The 20,882-nt window shown below is 47.3% G+C and overlaps 1 protein-coding gene across 1 annotated transcript; it reads left to right on the top strand.

The window, feature by feature from the left end:
- Positions 1-237: 237 nt before the first annotated feature.
- LOC112249045 (matrix metalloproteinase-15-like) lies at positions 238-20,218 on the top strand. The gene is given in 11 exon segments (XM_024418646.2): positions 238-376; positions 7,647-7,795; positions 8,410-8,532; positions 8,626-8,933; positions 12,328-12,489; positions 12,902-13,065; positions 13,068-13,175; positions 16,296-16,434; positions 18,300-18,450; positions 18,687-18,805; positions 19,136-20,218. Coding segments are annotated over 11 exon segments (2,028 nt in total). The 5' UTR covers positions 238-250; the 3' UTR covers positions 19,615-20,218.
- The last annotated feature ends 664 nt before the right edge of the window (positions 20,219-20,882 follow it).

The following is a 20,882-nucleotide window of genomic DNA, read 5'->3' as shown; positions in this document are numbered from 1 at the left end:
AACCTTGTTTTCTGGAAGCGATACCGACGGAGTTGATGAATGCCATTGTCTGTGTTGATGTCCTCGCCGTAGCACATGTAAAAATAGTTCCTCTTAACATTTATCGCATTTCTGAGGAACTCCTTGGAAGGTGACCAACATAAACTATTCTTAACAACTTGAAGCACGTCTTTGTACCCAGTGGCACAGTGGACACTTGGACAAGGTATCCATTTCCTTGTCCGGGGTTTTGGCAAGCCAAGAGTAGGCTATGGCATCCTCATGGGTAAACTGGATTTGCTTACTCTGGAGACGGACTTTAGTTCCCTCTCTCCTCGTGCTTTGGGTCACCTGTCTCGGGACACACGGAGGAGAGGATGACGCTTTTAATGCAGAGGTAATTGGATCACCTTCACTGAAACTGTCAATGTTCAGAAAGATCCCTGTGTGACAACAATGCTGTAGTGTTAATACAAACACTAGTTTTAATGTATCATAATATGCTGCAAAACACACACACATTTTTTTTTTTTAAACTCTCACCAAAACTCCAGTTAACTTTTGCTGACATTGCTATTTTGACGGCCCGTATTTCAATAGAGATATAACCTTGACAACATATACCATTGACAACATATAACATTGACAACCTTGCACTCAAAATAATAATTGGCCAAAATAACAAGTATGTGTGCTGGGGACAGGTCTAATAATTTTGGATACCCTTTAAGAAAACCAAAATATTTGTTAGGTCAAGTCTGTTCCAGTCTTGAAACAAAAAGTCAGCTCATTATTATACATGTTGCTTATTCATGAGGCATTCATGAGTGCAAATGGGTCACTTTTACACACACACACTTTGAACTTAATGACCCAGCCCATTCGGTCTGAGGAACCCGATCCAGCACACCAAGCTGCATATCCTGCTCTTGACTAGCTCTTCCAATATTAACAGGACCATCCCCTGTGTTCCGCTGGAACCTCTCCCCAAAAAGGCCATGCTGCTAGCCAAACTACACAAATCTTACTCAATTCACTGACACACTGACACACTCTTGCAGGCAGCACCATATGTGGAAAGCTGCTGTTCCTAGAGGAGATCTGGGTCAGGTTAAGTCATCCCACTGTTATAACCACATTCTGTAAGCGCATATCCATAGTATTGGTCCTCCACTTTACCCTTCCTACAGGTAGAGTTGTTTTGCTTTCTTGAAATACTACAACAGTACCTGAAAAGGTATCTGCGTCACTGACCGAGTCATGCTCATCTCACTAGTTGCCCCCTGCTTTGGACGTGCAGTATGAATCCACTGAATGATTAAATGTGGGGGGAATAGGCAAAATGCTTTCGCAGTTCATTTCCAGACCATCACACTTTCTGTCTTCAGCAGCAGGCAGTATTGATTCCCGATCTGCTCCAGATAGGTGAGAGGGAGCTGAGATGTAGGCTAATGTTTGGGGTGAGATAGGTGAGAGGGAGCTGAGATGTAGGCTACTGTTTGGGGGGAGATAGGTGAGAGGGAGCTGAGATGTAGGATAATGTTTGGGGCGAGATTAGGTGAGAGGGAGCTGAGATGTAGGCTAATGTTTGGGGCGAGATAGGTGAGAGGGAGCTGAGATGTAGGCTAATGTTTGGGGGCGAGATTAGGTGAGAGGGAGCAGAGATGTAGGCTAATGTTTGGGGCGAGATTAGGTGAGAGGGAGCTGAGATGTAGGCTAATGTTTGGGGCGAGATAGGTGAGAGGGAGCTGAGATGTAGGCTAATGTTTGGGGGAGATAGGTGAGAGGGAGCTGAGATGTAGGCTAATGTTTGGGGGCGAGATAGGTGAGAGGGAGCTGAGATGTAGGCTAATGTTTGGGGCGAGATAGGTGAGAGGGAGCTGAGATGTAGGCTAATGTTTGGGGCGAGATAGGTGAGAGGGAGCTGAGATGTAGGCTAATGTTTGGGGCGAGATAGGTGAGAGGGAGCTGAGATGTAGGCTAATGTTTGGGGGGAGATAGGTGAGAGGGAGCTGAGATGTAGGCTAATGTTTGGGGCGGCGAGCTTAGCAGTAAACATGTGTGCTCGAGGGAATCAAATGTCCCAACAAATGTGTAGAGAAGAATATACCCCTCTAGTTTTTCTTTACAACACACCAACTGAATGTGGAGGGCCAGTTTCAATCCAGCAGAGCAGTATTGAATGTTTGTAATGCCCTTTCTCCTTTGTTATTGTATCGGTCTGTGTTTTTGTGGACTTTGTCCCAGCTGCACCCACTTAACCACGCGGTGTAGACTTTAGTGCTTAGCCTCTCCCGTCAGGTCGAGGCTTAATGAAGGGGTCAGTTATGCACACGTTGTTTCTTTCTCTCTCACGGGCCACTGCAGTTGAGGTCGGTTGTTGTGTTGTGACTATCGAAATTGTTAAGCCACTTTGAAATCATAGTATTAACACGTAGCCATGTGAGGCAGTCTGAACCACCACAATCTGCCTGGTTCCTTTGCCAACACATGTGTATACACATTTCTCCCACCTGTGGGGCCTGTGGCAGATGTAACATCTATACCGTAGCACCTTTGTGCTTGCTGGAAGGTTCCGGTGCCGTGAGAGATCAGGAGTTGTTCTCCTGCATCGTCATGGATGGGAAACACCATTTTTTTCTTTTTTTCAGACAGCCAGATGAGGTCTACTTTTTATTGTCCCAACTTTCACCCTGGATTTTCCACTGCCAAATATATATATATATATTCATGTAATTTTATGTGGCACTAGACTCTCAAAGCCCTAGTGACCATGATGATGGTGTTTGGCCTATGGGACTCCCAAGGTATATTACCAATATTATAACTTAATAATACAATTAGAATACTATAATATGGCATATTTAGGAGAGACAATGTAAATGTAAGACAAACCCATAATGGAGTATTAAACATTATTGTGTCATAAGAAATCATCCCCCTAATGAATATAAAATAGACTCTTAGATTGAAACACTGTGCTGAGGAAAATCAATATTGTCATCATTCAATTAGTCAATACGGATCACATCAGTGATGGGTCGGCCAATGCGTGCCCATGCATTCTTACCGGAGTTGTGTTTATGTTTGCGTTTTGGTTGAGTGCACTCTTGAGTGAGGCAGATTTGTGACTGGCTCGACTGAAGGATTACGATGAAGAATGAGGCTCACAACACAGGTAGTTACTGCTGACCCTGCAGCCATTGTTTAACAGACAAAAAGACCGGGGGGGGACTTTCTTGTCCTGACATGCCACATCCTGGCAGAGTATTAGCATTGTAGTGTTTAGGTGGTAATGGGGTCTTTAAGTGTAGTCAGGGAGACCTGTTGACTGAGGGATTGTTTAAAAGAAAGACAGGGCGGGGTGGAGACTGACGAGAGCAGACGGCCTGTTAGTTAACGCCTATCTGCCAACGTCTGTCCTCAAGGTGTGGGTTGGTGTTCACTTGAGAATTTCACGCTTTGTGTGTGTCTTCACTAAACTGTTACACTTAGCCTATATCTGATATTCTCTCTCCATTCAGTTCAATGTAACGGGATTAATCAGCATGCATGAACAATGTGCATATAAGCTCACCTGAGATCTGTCTTGAATGGATTCTCCCTTTTGCATTTTTTACTGAACTTTCTCACTGACGATATGGTCATCAGCTCCCTCCCTGAGCCTACACTTGACCTATCACAAGAGACTGGACACCTACACGGTCTGATGAACAGAGATGGAGTGGGAGTGATAGGGAGTGAGAAATGATAGAGAGAGAGGGAGAGAAAGAACGAGTGAACTAGGCGGCTTGCTCAGCTGTGCCGCATGTGATGGGTAAGTGTGACAGCTTTTTTCTCCAACTGGGACACAAACAGTGGAGAGACATTTAGGCCTGCAGGACTCCCAGGCAGCTGAGGAGCAACAATGAGAGCTCTTGTCTGGAGTGGACTGTTTCAGAGTGAAACGGGGGAGAAAGAGAGACCAGCATAGAGAAGAGGTGGAGAAGGGGGAGGTGCCAGGGTTTATTAAGTCTGCAGGACACAGGAGGCCGACTGTTTGCTTCCTGAAGCCTTATCTTTATCCCCAGTTTAACCCTTAACATTGGCAGAGCCAGCCTCCCTCTATTTCTGCTTATCCTTGCAATCTGCAGCATGCCTACTGCATGTATTCCAACCAGTTCCTTTGTGTTCCCCTGAGGTTGCCTGTCGCCATGGGCACAGCGAGGTTTCATCTCCATGGCGAGAGGTAATGGGTAGTGATGAGAACGGGAAATGCCATTAACCTCAAATGGTGACTGTCTTCCCTCCGGATCTCTCTCTCTTTTTCTATTTTGTTTTTTTATCTCTCTGGATCCCTGTTTCTCGCTCTCTCGCTCTTTCTTCTCTCTCTCTTTCGCTCTGTCTCTAGCGCTCTCTCTGTCTGCGTCCATCTCTCTCTCTCTCACAAGACACTCCCTTTACAGAGTAGGACAGTGCCTGTGTGTATTTTATTTCCTCCCCCTGTGTCTCTCGCCTTCGTTTTTATTCTCTCTCTGCTGGAGGTTAGGACCAAAAGATGGCAGGCTACCAAGTCCAGGGAATGAAAGCATTCTCCATTTGTTAGTGTCTTGGCTGACATTGTGCGGGACACAGACACACGCACGCACACACACATACATACACACACACCGAGTGAGGCTCATTTTGCAATTCTTCGTGAATTGCTGGATCCAGGAGGCCTTCGTTTTGGCAGGTAGGCTCAAGGTCTTATTGAAGGAGCTGCTGACAGGGTGGCTGATTGGACTAAAATACGTCCTATGCTTCACTCCCCCCTGGAACCATAGCCTTGCTTTGTATTCAGTACAGAGGATTCTTAGAGGCTAGGGTACAGACTGAAGCACTTTACTTTTTAAAAGGGTGCTTTCATATATCTAGAACGTGGTGCAGCCTATTTCTCTTGTTCCAACGCCCTTCAATATATACCATCCCGAACGATGCCAGAGAGAAAAGAAACCTGGTTGTTGTGTATTTTACATGCTGGGATCATATATTTTCCGTATTGTATGAACACTCCCCTTCATCTCCTACACCCTCCAGAACCCCGGACTCAGATTGTGTGATCCGTCCCTTATCTGGAAGATAAGGTGGGTCCCACCTAAACCAGCTGTAAACCAGCCATTCTCCGCTTCCGCCCATAGCCAATGAAAATATAGGACAAGTATCTGCCTGAATTTGTATGAAAGAGAGAGAGAAAAATGTAGAATGAGGGAAGCGAAAACAGGTAGCCAGCCAGCAGGGGGTTGAGAATGTGACAGGAAAGAGAGAGGAAGTTGATATCAGAGAGAGAGAGAGAAGGGGAAGAGAGTAAGAGCGGCTGGAGAGAGTGCCGGCGGAGAAAGAGCAGAGACAGAGCAGTGTTTCAGCTCTCTGTAAGGCTCTCTCGTCAACCATGTTTCCAGAAGCAGCAGCATGGGATCTGGGGGCCCCCAGTTGGAGCCCCGGAGAAAGAGGGGTTTACATTCAGCCTGTGCCCAGAAACAGGGCCGGCTATTCAGTCCTGCATAACAGCAGAGGGAGGGGACCACAAAGGCCTGTGTCTTCTGTGAGCAGGGGGGTTGGAAGGGGGAGATCATGCCAGCCAGAAACCAGAGGGAGCCCCATGCAACTAGGAACAGCTACCCAGGCCTGGTCCTTAGCTAGAAGTGAAGTGGCCATTATAGCACTCCTCCCCCTCTCTCTGCTCAGTATGGTAAGGATAGGTCCACTTTTAATCACCCAACCCCCCCTGGTAATTCACAAATTTACTGCTCTGGGAGGAGGTGTGTCTTTAAGAGTTTCTCAAGATGTCCATGGTTGCTTGTGTTACAGGGCCAGAGGTTGTTACTATTCTCGTGTTAATCATGTGGCCGCTTCGCACACTCAGTCACACGGGTCAGACGTACAAATATCAGGGGAGTGGCATCAACAAAAGTGTGCCCATTCACGTCTCCCTCCACGAGGCTTCTAAAGATGTTCTGACAGTTGGAAGTGGTTGAGAATGATTCAAGGCAGAGAGGTAAAACATCTCACTGGATGTTAAATGGCTCTTCGGGAGATGAGGAAATGTAAGCCACGTGTTTTCCGTGTCTTTTTTATTCTTCAGTGAAAATATCGCTTTTTCCCTCTGGTTCATACGCTGTGATTTATCATCTCTCGGACACAAACGGCTGTCAACAAAATGGTGTCTCAGCGCAGCTGTGTGTAATCGAACTCGGAGATACATAAAGTTAACCCGCTGTGTTAACCCTGCTCTCAGTCACTAGCCCTGTTATCGCCTCCACCTTGGTTACAGCAGGCAGGGCGATGATTCAGCAACCACAGTATAGGGTTAGTTGTGTTTTTTACACTATATGTGTGGGGGACGTCTTACGTAATTAGCGCTAATGACATTATTAAAGATCAGTAGCCTCCTATACAGTAGCATGGGCTTCAGAGAAAAGCCAACCCCTACCTCTCCTTATCCTCGGCCTCCCAGGCATTACCCATCAGCTGAGGGATGAGGGGTGGCCATTTTGGTGAGGCTGGTTAGTTCCTGATCTCTCTCTTTCACGATGGTTTAGCTGATAGAGTTCCTTGGCCACCCTGTTGAGTGTCTCCATCTGTAGATCTATCTGCCGTGACACTCTGGCACAGCCTGTGGTGGTATTAAATATCCCTTTAGCAGGTGGAACGATCAATCTGAAGTCTGTGATTGTATCAGGTTTCTCCCATCATGTCTTCCTCCCCCACACGGCAGTTTTTAAAAATGTATTTTGAACTTTTTTGAAATTTAACCTTTATTTAACTAGGCAAGTCAGTTAAGAACAAATTCTTATTTACAATGACGGCCTACCAAAAGGCAAAAGGCAAAAAAACATATATTTTTAAAAATAGAATATAAATATAGGACAAAACACACATCACAACAAAAGAGACACAACACTACATAAAGAGAGACCTAAGACAACAACATAACAAGGCAGCAACACATGACAACACAGCATGGTAGCAACACAACATGACAACGACATAGTAGCAACACAACAAGGTAGCAGCACAAAAACATGGTACAAACATTATTGTGCAAAGTCAACAGCACAAAGGTCAAGAAGGTAGAGACAACAATACATCACACAAAGCGGCCACAACTCTCAGTAAGAGTGTCCATGATTGAGTGTTTGAATGAAGAGACTGAGATAAAACTGTCCCGTTTGAGTGTTTGTTGCAGCTCGTTCCAGTCGCTAGCTGCAGCGAGCTGAAAAAGAGTAGCGACCCAGGGATGTGTGCTTTGAAGACCTTTAACAGAACGTGACTGGAAGAACGGGTGTTGTATGTGAAGAATGAGGGCAGCACTAGATATCTCAGATAGAGGGGAGTGAGGCCTAAGAGGGTTTTATAAATATGCATCAACCGTCTTGCTACGGGTATACAGAGATGACCAGTTCACAGAAGAGTATAGAGTGCAGTGACGTGTCCTATAAGGAGCCAATTAGTTACGCTCTTCTGTATGCCTATTAAGCTGCGTTTACACAGGCAGCCCAATTCTGATCTAGTTTTTCACCAATTGGCCTTTTGACTTAAACAGATCAGCTCTGAAAAAGATCTGATGTGATTGGCCAAAAGTTCAGAATTGCAGCCTTCGAAGTGTACACTCTGTATGGTGTTAAGTTTCTCTCTGTCCCTCTCAGTCATGGCTGCGGATGTATGGCTACCTACCTCAGGCCAGCAGACAGATGTCCACCATGCGGTCAGCTCACATCCTTTCCAACGCCGTCAGCGACATGCAGCGTTTCTACGGCCTGGCGGTCACCGGGGCCATGGACCACGGCACGGTGACGTATGTCACACTTCCTTCCCTGTTGTGCTCTTGTCATCTCTGCCATCCTAATGCCATTCTCCTGAACCAGACCTCTCTCTCTCTCTCTCTCATGCCTATGGGTCCAATCATGTCAATGGATTCATTCCCTAGTTTGTAGTGGATTTGTACAGTGTGAGGGAGACGGAAGGATTTGTGCGATAACTGATAAGTTTAATTGGAGTGTGAGGCGGTCTGGGGTGTAGATATCAAATCCCCAACAGGGAGCAATCTTTATTTTTTTATTTTGAACCTTTATTTAACTAGGCAAGTCAGTTAAGAACAAATTATTTTTTAACATTGACAGCCTAGGAACAGTGTGTTAACTGCCTTGTTCAGGGGCAGAAGGACAGATTTTTACGTTGTCAGCTCGGGGATTCGATCTAGCAACACTTTCGGTTGCTGGCCCAACGCTCTAATCGCTAGGCTACCCGCCACCCCGTCTTGAACCCACAGATCTGTTACTGCACATAAAACGCATGAACACTTTCTATGCTATGGCACCTGGGCTGGTGTCACGGGCAGTGTATCTCATAAAACCCCAGTGTGACACTGTGTAGAGGAGTGGAGAGTGTAACCCTGACGTCCTCTCCTAGAGCCATGCGGAGGCCGCGCTGTGGAGTCCCTGACAAGTTTGGGGGTCAGATCAAGACCAACGTTCGGCGCAAACGTTATGCACTCACTGGCCACAAATGGAACAAGAGCCACCTCACCTACAGGTAAATAACAGGATTTACTTCACCTTGGTCAATCTTCATCCATAACCAAATTCCAAATGAGTTTTCATTTGGATTCCTCCTCTTCCCTTGCAGTATACAGAACTACACACCAAAGATCGGGGAGTACAACTCGTATGAGGCCATCCGTAGGGCCTTCAAGGTGTGGCAGAAGGTGACCCCGTTGACCTTCGATGAGATCCCCTACCAGGAGATCAAATATGGCCGCAGGAAGGAGCCTGACATCATGATCTTCTTTGCCTCGGGTTTCCATGGAGACAGCTCACCCTTCGACGGCGAGGGCGGGTTCCTGGCCCACGCCTACTTCCCTGGTCCTGGTATGGGTGGTGATACTCACTTTGACTCTGATGAGCCGTGGACCATCGGCAATGGGAACTTACAAGGTAGGTGATGGATGTGGATGGACACCGGTCTCTTTAGTGCGACACCAGAACCGCTACTTCTTGTACATACCTATGAGAAAAATGCAATGTCCCTGCTTTCCTCTCTCCTCACCTACTTCAGCTGGTTTGTCCCCGCCTTCCACTTGTTCAACCATAGTTGCCACAACAAACCAGATCGTCACTCGTTTTGTTGAGAATCTGTCGAGTTTCACTCCTCCATTAAACTTCAAAGTTAGATGGATGACATCATACTGCTCTTGCAACTTCCACCGGCTCTCAAAGCCGTGTTTTAAGGAATGGTAGAATTATTTTGTTCTAAATCCCCCTCCCCCTCTTTTCATCCTTTCAATCATTAACCAAACTGCTGTTGCCCAGAGTGGTCTTGGTGAGGGACTGAGGGTTTTCCCCTGCCTTGTGGAGGTGAACGTTGTCATTTCCTGAGCCAGGTCAGAGCAGAGGCAGGTGGCTGGCTCTGCTTGGTGAGGTCAAGAGAGTAGGAGGTGTTACTGGACAGATCAGAGAGAAGTCTAACTGCCACAGCGAGGGTGTTGAGGTAATTCCACAGTGGGAGACCGGTTTTTGAGTTGACCCTGTCTTTAACACTGTTGTATCCTCGTGCAGCCTGGGTCTTTAAAACTCTCTTGACACATGACTTTTAACGGTCTTTTAAACCACGGAAATTCTAAAAGTAAAGGTCAACTAAGTTTTCGTGGCACATTAACGACATTGTTGGCAAAGCTTAAACGCGCTTGACAAGTGTTGTGGTTATTACACACTGATATCCAACAAAGCTGCAAGTCTATTCATTAGGCTCTTAGATGGGGATATGTGCTGCTGTGTTCATTTTAGTGAGGAGGAAGAGAGATAAGTTGGCTCTTCTCCTGAGACGTTTGAAGTCTGTAAGCCACATGGTTGTCAGGGTTACCTTACAGAGACCCCCTCTCTCTCTCTCTCTCTCTCTCTCTCTCTCTCTCTCTCTCTCTGTCTCTGTGTGTGTTTCCTGTGGGATATTTTTAGAGTAACTTGGATGTGCTGATAGCTAGCCACAGGTTGTGGTTGGAGGAGAAGTTTGAAGGGGAGGGGATAAGAGCATGGAGCTGGCAAAAGGAGGAATCCTGAACATCTCAACTTCCTCAAATGACAGAAGCCATATGACATAATGCTGTCTGTCAGTATAATAGAGTGCTCCCTACAGACATCTCACAAACCACCCTCAGCCTTCATTTCAGACAGGATGGCCCACAGATCAGGTTAAATGTCAATTAATACTGGAACGGAATAATGTGTCATTTGCTGGGAAAGTACCATGCCATTACTTGGAACAAACTTAAAAGGCAAACCTATAGGATAGGTCAATTCAAGGCAATTTCCATCTACTTTTTTTGAGGGTGTCCACAGGATGTTCTTTGTGGAGGGCGGTTGAAGTTGCGGTCACTGTGTCACAGATGTGTTCTCTGTTGCTGTGACAATGCGTCACTGTCAGTCTGTCTGGGACAATGGCAGGCTTTGATCAGGGTACGAGGAGGACTGCATGTCTTGTTGCTTACCAGAAGACATTAGACTGACCGCTTCATCTACTGAGAGCACCATTAACACCATTAAAAACCCGGAACAAGCACATTTTTCTGCTTTGACTTCATAACCCCAATGGGAGGTGCTTACTGTCTGAATGTGCAGACTACTGCCCCACCGCCATGTAGTCTCAGTTAGAATGACGTTACTGTGTTCCTCACTTGGCCAGCTCTGGGAAACAATAACCATGGTCAAAATGGGAAGACCCCTTGACTTCCCCCAACCCCCACCTCCCCCTCTACCCCCAACTAAAACCCAAATCCCCAGCTCCAACCCTAGCCCCAGGTCCAACCCCAGGTCTACCCCCAGCTCCAACCCCAATCCTAGCCCCAGTTCCAACCCCAGGTCTACCCCAAGCTCCAACCCCAACCCTAGCCCCAGGTCCAAACCCAGGTCTACCCCCAGCTCCAACCCTATCCCCAGTTCCAACCCAAGCTCCAGGTCCAACCCTACCCACAGCTCCAACCCTAGCCCAAGTTCCAACCCAAGCTCCAACCCCAGCCCCAGGTCCAACCCTAGTCCCAGCTCCAACCACAGCTCCAGCCCCAACCCTAGCCCCAGTTCCAACCCTAGCCCCAGGTCCAATCCTACCCCCAGCTCCAACCCTAGCCCCAGTTCCAACCCAAGCTCCAACCCCAGGCCCAGGTCCAACCCTAGCCCCAGCTCCAACCACAGCTCTAGCCCCAGGTCCAACCCTAGCCCCAGGTCCAACCACAGCTCCAGCCCCAACCCTAGCCCTAGGTCCAACCCTAGCCCCAGGTCCAAACCTAGCCCCAGATTCAACCCTAGCCCCAGGTCCAGCTCCAACCACAGCTCCAGCCTCAACCCTAGCCCCAGGTCCAACCCTAGCCCCAGGTCCAACCCTAGCCCCAGGTCCAACCCTAGTCCCAGTTTCAACCCTAGCCCCAGGTTCAACCCTAGCCCCAGGTCCAACCCTATTCCCATGTTCAACCCTAGCCCCAGGTCCAACCCTAGTCCCAGGTTCAACCCTAGCCCCAGGTCCAAACCTAGCCCCATGTTCAACCCTAGCCCCATGTTCAACCCTAGCCCCATGTTCAACCCTAGCCCCAGGTCCAACCCTAGTCCCAGGTTCAACCCTAGCCCCAGGTCCAACCCCCAGTCCCAGGTTCAACCCCATGTTCAGCCCCAGGTCCAACCCTAGCCCAGGTCCAACCCTAGCCCCATGTTCAACCCTAGCCCCAGGTCCAACCCTAGTCCCAGGTCCAACCCTAGTCCCAGGTCCAACCCTAGCCCCAGCTCCAGCCCCAACCCAAGCCCCGAGCTCTCCAAGTCAACTCTATTTGCTAAACTTGCCAAATATAGCTGTCCTTCATTTCACTCCAACCATTTTAGAACCATTCTTTTGGAAGCGATGTACAGTACATTTCTGTCTTTCATTCCGGTTCCTAAAGCTACACTACTAGATTGTCGTGGTTTCAGTGCCTTTTTGCTTTACATGTCTGTAGCATGAATTAATGAAGTGTTCTGGCTCCTGAATCAACACACGGTTAGTTAGCGTGTGGAGAGAGAGGATGAAAAAAGACACGTTGCGTGAGATGCTACCTGAATGGCCCGTATCGCTTGTTGTCTGCCATTCCCTCCTGGGTGATCCAAGTAACTCTGTTAACACTTCCTGCTTGTGGCCACAGCTCAGGTTGTTGCACTTCTCACTTTACTCACTCGCTGTCGATTTCAGGTTTAGTCGTGACGAGGTGTATACTTCTTAAGTGCCTTGAGTATGATAATGACTATCCTCCTTTCTCTCTCTCTCGCTCTCTCTGTCTCTCTCTATATATCTCTCTCTCTCTTCTCTTCTCTCCAGGTAATGATTTGTTCCTTGTTGCGGTACATGAGCTGGGCCATGCCCTGGGCCTGGAACACTCCAACAACCCAATGGCCATCATGGCTCCTTTCTACCAGTGGATGGAAACGGACGACTTTCAACTGCCCGAGGATGACCTCAGGGGAATACAACAGATCTATGGTGAGTTGGCCCTCTGCGACAAAACTACTGGTATATGGACCTGATAATGTTGGCTGTAAGAGCTTTGGTTTTCAGTGTTTTAGTCTGATTTTTGGCACTGCAGTATAACTGCATATGAGTGGGGAGTTCCAGCCCTGGGCACCCCTGTGTTTAGAACCCTGATTGAAATTGGAATAGTCTGAGGTCTGTGTTTCCACTCTACATGCCTCCTCCCCACAGCTCTAAGTGGAAAATCAGCCTGCTGACTCACATATCCACTTATCTAGCTTGGGCAAAACCAGGACACAGCTACCAATTATGAGATCAGTTGGAGGACAAATCTCTGAGCCCTTGATTTCCTTTTAGGACTTTGGAGTGGAGAGTAGCTTCTAACTGCTTTTATTTCATGTGTTTATCACTTTATCTTCTTTAGGTCAGCCAGACGGTACACCCACCCAGGCTCTTCCCACTGTCACTCCTCGCCGGCCAGCCCAGCCAGACCCCAAACCCCCCAACTCTCCCCCAAGTCACCCCCAACTCTCCTCCCAACACTCCCCCTAGATCTCCCCTAACTCTCCCCCAACGCCCCACCCCGGAGGCCAGACAAGCCCCGCACGACTGACCGCCCAGACCACTACGGCCCAAACATCTGTGAAGGAAACTTCGACACGGTCACCATGCTCAGGGGAGAGATGTTTGTGTTCAAGGTGAGGACCTCAGACTGCCTTCCTACACATATGAGATGAGTTCAGTCTCAGCGTGGCTGCAAAGAACAGATTGCTCTTGGGTGGCTGCATGACCTACTTACAGTACTGTCACTAGCTGGCTACCACCCGGTTACTCTACCGTGCACCTTAGAGGCTGCTGCCCTATGTACATAGTCATGGAATACAGGTCACTTTAATAATGATTACATGCTGTTTTACCCACTTCATATGTATATACTATATTCTAGTCAAGGCCTATCCTATTTAACTATTGATAAACATATACTATTCTTCAGATATACTACATATTCTGTCCATATACTGTCTATGATCTATACATCCCATCACATATATACATATGTATTTATATTTACACTCCAGACTCCCGACATTGCTCGTCCTAATATTTCTGTATTTCTTAATTCCATAATTTAACTTTTTAGATTTGTGTGTATTGTTGTGTACTGTTGGATATTACTGCACTTTTGGAGCGAGGAACACAAGAATTTCGCTGCAGACGCAATAGCATCTGCTAACTGTGTGACCGATAAAATGTGGTTTGATTTGATCTCGCAGGTCATTTGATCAAAGGCTGGTCTTATTGCAGCCAGTGGGCGTGATAACCATGATGCTGTCTGTCTGTGTCTCTCAGTAGTGCAGTAAAAGCTGCTCTCCCCAGGTTAGGATCATCTGGAGAGCCTTATGGGCAGTTGGTTCAGGGCCTGGGTTCAATTGGGCCCTAAGCAGGCTGTAAAACCTCAGAGCCGTTCTATTTTATGACCTGGAGCCCCGTAAAGAGGAGAGGAGCAGCTCTCTCTAGGTCTCAGGTGTGCCTTAACAACTGCAGGACCAACCAGTCCAGGGCTGTGGAGATGGCTCTCGTTTGAACCATTTGTTGGGCCATTTGCCGACAGCTGGAGAGGATTTCACTGTTTATGCTTCAGTTGATGTGGTCGACTCTTCTCTTTTGTATGAAAAGAGCCCGTGCTTGACTTGGACGGGAGCTCACCGGAGCCGAGTACCGGCACCTAAAATGTTTTACTGCCTAAGCTCCTGCTCTTCATTTAGAATATTAGCTCAAAGGTATCTAGCACCTACATATAAATATAAACAGGGCAGGCACCTGTTTCAGTCCAAGTCTAGCACTGAAAAGAGCCATGTTCCCTCTACTGCACTCCTCTTTCTTTCGACTGTATCTACATAAGTTGGTTGTCTCTTTTTTTTCCGAAGAACTGCCATTTGCCTTGACTTCAGTTATCTGTCTTTCTGGCCAACTGTCTCTGTGGGAGAGGGCAGAGGAAGGTGTACATGACAGACACCAAAGAGTTGGAGGGTTATGTAGATATGAGAGCAGGGGGGAAAAGAGTCATCTTTGACTGTGCTGCGCTCTTTCGTCATCACGCTTCATCTGAAGTAGTATACATCAGCTTTACGACAGACTGCAGCTTCACAAAGCCGTCTCTCTGCGGATGCCCCCGGCCTATTTTTTTAGGGAAGGTACCATCGAGCCCAGAATGTCTCTGACATTGAGTAGTGTTCACAGAAAGTCGCATCTGGTCTGTTCTCTTTTCTCTTGTGCGCCTGTGAGGCTCCACACTGACTAGTGCGGGTGGTTTTTTTCTTCTTCAGAATCGTAATTACACTTCTGTCATCTCTCTTCTCTTCCCGCCTCTCTCCGTGTCGGAGTAGATTAGATGCGGGGCAGGTCTGCTTTAAATGATGCTCTGTTCACTAACAGGCTGCGCTTCCCCGCTTGAAGGACAAAGACAAGAGCTGCTGCCAGGAGGATGCAACTCTTAGCTTTTACCATTAATGCTGACAGCCAATGCTATTAACTTACCGCTAATGAATGAGTTTGCAGATCTGTGAGGTCGTTTTTGGAAAGCACTCCTAGGCCTACACTGAGAGGGCGATTTCCCCTCTTGTACCGTTTCAGACGTGTTTTGTGCTGACTTTAAACAAACAGAGCAGTTCAACCAGTTGAACTACTTTATTTAAGTCCAACTCGTAAAATGCTCCTCGTGCAACATGCAGCAAGCCCAAGCCAGTTCCAACAGTAATTGGCACACGCGATATGCTCAGTGCTGTGGTCGTGGGTATTAATAGCCTTCTAGCATTGCCTTTAGTTATTTCATTGTCCGTTCTGGCAGGCTTGTCATGTAGTGCAGGCTTTCGGATGCGCTTGGGAGCCCGACCACCCGGCAGCAGGCTTCTCCCGAACCCCAAACGCTGCTGGAACAGAGCCTGTGTTAAAGTCAGGTGACAGAGAGAGTGCGGGCTAGAAGCTGTTTCCCCCACCTTTTTAAATGGGACTCAATGTGCCCTCTCTTTCTCTTTCTATAGACGGGACCCTGCCCTCTCTTTTAGACACTGCAGAGTATGCCATGGTGGTGAAAGGGAAGGGGGGAGTGTGTGGCGTGGAGAGGGGTGGGGTTAGTGGATGTAGAGGAGGAGGGAGGGGTGGGGGCTGGGTGTTAGAACAGACGGTTTTAATTTAGAGGCCCTTGGCTGCGTTCCTGGGTCTGGTTTCTATATTAGACAGATCTGAAGTAATCTCAAGCTCTGGGCCTGAGCCAACGAGATGGAGGGAATGTGAAGGTCAAGCTCGGACGCCCACCGCACCATGTGACTAGGGACTTACTGAGGACGCACTGACAGAGGGAGAGAGAGAGAGAGAGAGAGAGAGAGAGAGAGAGAGAGAGAGAGCATGTGTGCGCAGATGTGTATGTAGTGAATGCGTTATTGAAGTATTTCTCCTATTGATTGATCCAAACTGTTGAACGTGGCTGTGAAGACTTCCTCCTCCAGGCAATGTGCTGAACAGGCTCTGATAGAGAGGAGAGGTTCAGGAACAGGATCAGGCACATGGCCCATCATGTTTGGCACTCTCTGTTCCTCTCTCCCATATGTTTCTGCAGTTTACTGACTGCGTGATGGTACTAAACTGCTGATACGCAGTGTTGCGTCCATTTCTGGTGTGCAGGCAGCAGCTCCCAGCTAGGTCTGCAGCTCCAGAGAGCCATGTCACAGGCAGGCAGGGGCAGAGGTTAGAGGTCAGGCTGAGCAGTAGAGCTCCAGTGGATGTGCCCTCTAACGGCTCTCCCCGCTCTTTTCTGACAGGGTCGCTGGTTCTGGAGGGTGCGGAGGAACAGGGTCCTGGACAACTACCCAATGCCCATTGGTCACTTCTGGAGGGGACTGCCTGGGGACATCGATGCAGCCTACGAGAGACACGATGGGAAATTTGTCTTCTTTAAAGGTATTTGTACTCTCCTAATCTCCTAATCCCACGTGCACGCACACGTAAGACTACAAGCAGGCGCGGAGGCATACATACGAACACGCGCGCGCACACACACACACACACGCACGCGCGCGCGCACACACACACACACACACACACACACACACACACACGCACGCGCGCACACACACACACACACACACACGCGCGCACACACACAGTCAGTCATTGTTTTTGTTTTTTTTTAATTAGGGTTAAACAGAGGAGAAATAGTCCAACTCAGAGGCCTGGAATAGTGGTTGTTAATGTGTTGAAGTAGCAGCAATCACAAAACAACTGAATGCTTTGGTTACACTGTAATGAAGCATTGTTGCTGGTACTAAAATAGATTCACAAACATTGTTTCAATCCTCTGTGTGTGCAAGTGTGTGCATTTTCTTTTTATGCTAGTGTGCATTGGAGATTAAACCTAAAGCTGTTAGTGTTTTCCACATTACAATTTAATTACAGTTGAGCAGTGAGTAAACATTGCTAATTCCACATTAACACCTATTTCTGCAGATAGTAAGTGTTCCTTGATCTCCACATTCACTTTAGCATGGATCCCCAAATGTATTGTAACCTCAAATAGTATATTACGGACAAACAGTCTTTGGATTGATCGAAGAGATTATGTTTTTGTCTAAATGGAAAAGATAATGACATCGTCAAGTTGAAATGCGAGGACTGGAGATCCCTAGAGTTTTGCGCTGCAATGCAATTCGGATTTGGCCAGACATGAGATCTCCTTAGTGGCAGTGAATGCCCATTGGCTCAAGCTGTAATCCTCCCCAGACTCCTCATTCGGTCACAACTACCTTGTTCCTCCCTGCGCAGTTGCCATAGAAACCGTCCCATGCCCCCAAACACTTTAGGTTTTAACTTTCATTTAGATCATTTTCCCTCATTAGGTTGACATAAAAAGTGCTTTTGCTGCTATACGATTTTTCGCCCAGACTTCATTGCGGTTTTCTATTGATTTCCCCCCCACCTCCTCCTCAATTGTTAAACCACAAATGTAATAATATCCTTAGGAGAACCTACTCAATATGATATGTCTGTAGAGGTTATTATAGATCCCGCTGGCATCACTTTGTTCCATGAATTTTGTAACCAGAAACAGTGAAAGACAGATGAAGATAGCGAAAATGCTTTTTGGGGAGACATTTGAGCTGTAGCTGTTTAAGACAGCTGGCTCTCCCTGAGAAAGTCTTCAGGGCAAATGATGTCATTGGCAAGGCCTTCTGAAATTTGGATGACAGCCATAGCAAAGAAACGAAGGGACCAGAAGTTGGCCTGCAACATCTGGCAAATGTGAGGGAGAGAGTTGCATCAGCCGTTTGTCTCCAGATGCTGACTGCAAAGGTTTTGTTTTCAATATTGAACTGGGCCAGGAGAATAGAAAGCAGGGCATACGGATGGTGCCTCTGTGTCTAACATACTGTAAAACAATAAAAGAATATGACTCGCCATGTCCTCGACATTTCCACTCGAACCAAAGCTGTGCATAAACACAATTTCACTCTCTATTATGTCCACTATTGGTGCATGCTAGCCAGCAAATAAACAAGACTGTAATGTAATGGCGGGCTAACAGTTTCCATAGCGATCTCCAGGTTTGTGAGTGGTAGTTGTTGGAAAGGGAAAGTCCCTATGCTCCACAAAGGACCGTTAACCATGAATGCCTTTCTCCCTCCCTCTTTCTCTCCATCCATCCCTCCCTCCTGAATTATTATGTCCCACAAAATATCTGTCTTACCTTTCCTGACGTATCTGTCCCCCCACCCGTCCTACACCACTGTACTTCTCCTCTCCTCCCCCTTCCTCTCCTCCACCTGTAGAGAATAAGTACTGGTTGTTCAGGGAGGCAAACCTGGAGCCTGGTTACCCCCAGGAGCTGACAGACTACGGCAGGGACATCCCCTATGACAAGATAGAGACAGCCATCTGGTGGGAACCATCAGGTTTCACATACTTCTTCAAAGGAGACTGGTAAGGAAGGGACTCTCCCAGTTATCTGTGAATTGTTGCCCTTTTCCATGTTGACCGAAGGAGTTTCCATCACGCATTCACTACTGTAAATTGTCTTCTATTTTTTTGGGCTACGGAATATGTTTTTGCACGATTACGATCACATCATCTCTTGGCGTGTGCTGACTGCTTTCTGATTTAACATGCATGCTGTATAGGGGTTTAACATACTGTTATTCTCTCCCTCTCGTCTCTAGGTACTGGCGCTTTAACGAACAGTCCCGTGCGGTAGACAAGGACTACCCCAAGCCAATCAGTGTGTGGGGCTCTGCGGTCCCGTCCTCTCCCAAGGGGGCTTTCCTCAGCGATGATGGAGGTGAGAGAGGCGAGAGGGGGGCCAAGAGAATGCCAGTAATGGACACTCTAAACAAAGGAGAAGGGTGGGTCTGGTCAATCAGAGAGAGAGCGAGAGGGGGAGAGAGGGATGGAGAGAAAGAGAGCTTAGTGTAGGGTTGATGTGCTGAGTAGGGGGAAAAAGTGACATTAATTTGAAAGGATGAAGAAAAATAAGGTGTTTTTTTTGCTGTCTTTCTTTTCCCCAGAACCGTACTGTGTTTACTGCCTCAATCAATGCCGTGGATAAGTATTTGATTATCATAATAGTGTATTTAGTACTCAACATTCTGCCCCTGTCTTCCCCTCCCAGCTTATACATATTTCTACAAGGGATCCAAATACTGGAAGTTTGACAACCACAGGATGAAGAGTGAGCCGGGCTACCCTAAATCCATCCTGAGGGACTTCATGGGCTGCAGTGTGGACCTGGACCCAGACAGAGACAGGGACACCGACGCAGGCCGCAAGGTCCCCGAAGTGGATCGCCCGCCCTTCAACCCTGACGCAGGCCGGGACAAGGAGAAGGACAAGGAGCGGGACAAAGATCAGGACCGTACCAATGATGTAGACTATAAGGACGAGAGAGAAGAGGAGACCAACGAGGTGGACGTGGTGCTGAAGATCGACGAGAGCGAGACGCGCACTATGAACATCATCATGGTGACAGTACCCCTGGTCCTGGTGCTGTGCATCCTGGGACTGATCTACGCCATCATCAACACACTGAAGAGGAAAGGAACTCCCAAACTTCTGGTCCACTGCAAACGCTCCATGCAGGACTGGGTGTGACCTCTGACCCACTTAATAACCCCCCCCACAACCTGAACCCTACCCTCATTCCTCTATCTTCTCATCCAAAACATGGTAGTAGAGACATACGTGCAAATACATACACACACATGACGCACACACACACACACACACACACACACACACACACACACACACACACACACACACAGCAAACATAAACACATACACCTAACTCGTTCCCCTCCCATGGTGCTCTCCCCAATGAGTTGACTGTAGTCTATTTATATCAGAACGTTTGCACATTGTTTTTTTGTTTTTGTTTGGTTCATATTGTGTGTGTGAGTCTTTTTTTCTAAACCAGGAAGTGTCTGCATTATTCTCTCTCTCTCTCTGCCCGTTACAGTGGGTTTCTCTGAGATAACTTCCATCTGGTTCTTGGATTAGCCTTCGAAAGGAAAACAGAGACTTAACAGAGCGATAGAGAGAGAGACTGCAGCACAGAATGAAGGGAGTGAAGGAAGTTTGATTCTGTGAAAAGCAGAGAGCCCCCCCATCCCACTCCTCTCTCCCACCTCCTCCCTCCCTCAGGACTCCTACAGCTGAAGCAGGCCTACTGCACGTCAGGTACCAACAGGAGAGAGATCAGTGTAAATAGTGTCACTTTTTGAACTGCAACTCACCCAATGCCTTTTGTCACGATACCTTCCATGTTGTACAGCCACTAACTGAACTTTTGGTTTTCTCATCTGTTTTTAATTCAAGGGCACCATGGATGATATTGGAAATCTTGTCCATACTTTATAGACAACTTTCACAAACGTTTGGCTTATTCAACCAAACATGGTCCCGTGGTGCATTTTTTCATTTCTAACCTTGTTTCGGTCCTATTAACGGCGGCAATGAGAGTTTGAGTTGTTATGATTAGGGAAGGGTTGGAAAAGAAAGGTGCTTCTTTCCTGTTTTATTTGATTTTTTTAAGACAAAGGCAATTCACTGTGAAATGACTCTGTGTGGGACTTGGAGGAGCAGTTGGGTTGCTGAGGTAGGAGAGAGACAGGGGGTATTGAACGAATATCCACTGGGCAAAAACTAATTGAATCAATGTTGTTTTCACATCATTTCAATGTGAGGATGTTGAATTAAGGTGGAAAACTGATTGGATTTGCAAAAAGTCATCACGTAAGGGAATCAAATTTTTCCACCAAACTTTTAACCTAAATTCAACCCAGCTAGCACATTTGGTTCCTTTGAGGTTGTGGGAACTGACGTTTTTGGTTATCCATTGGTTCTGGGAAAGAAGCCAA

The sequence above is a fragment of the Oncorhynchus tshawytscha genome, linkage group LG04 (assembly GCF_018296145.1).
Source record: "Oncorhynchus tshawytscha isolate Ot180627B linkage group LG04, Otsh_v2.0, whole genome shotgun sequence".
In the NCBI taxonomy this organism is placed as follows: Eukaryota; Metazoa; Chordata; class Actinopteri; order Salmoniformes; family Salmonidae; genus Oncorhynchus; species Oncorhynchus tshawytscha.
Note: the sequence above shows the minus strand (reverse complement) of the source record. Positions and strands in the feature narration are given on the sequence as shown.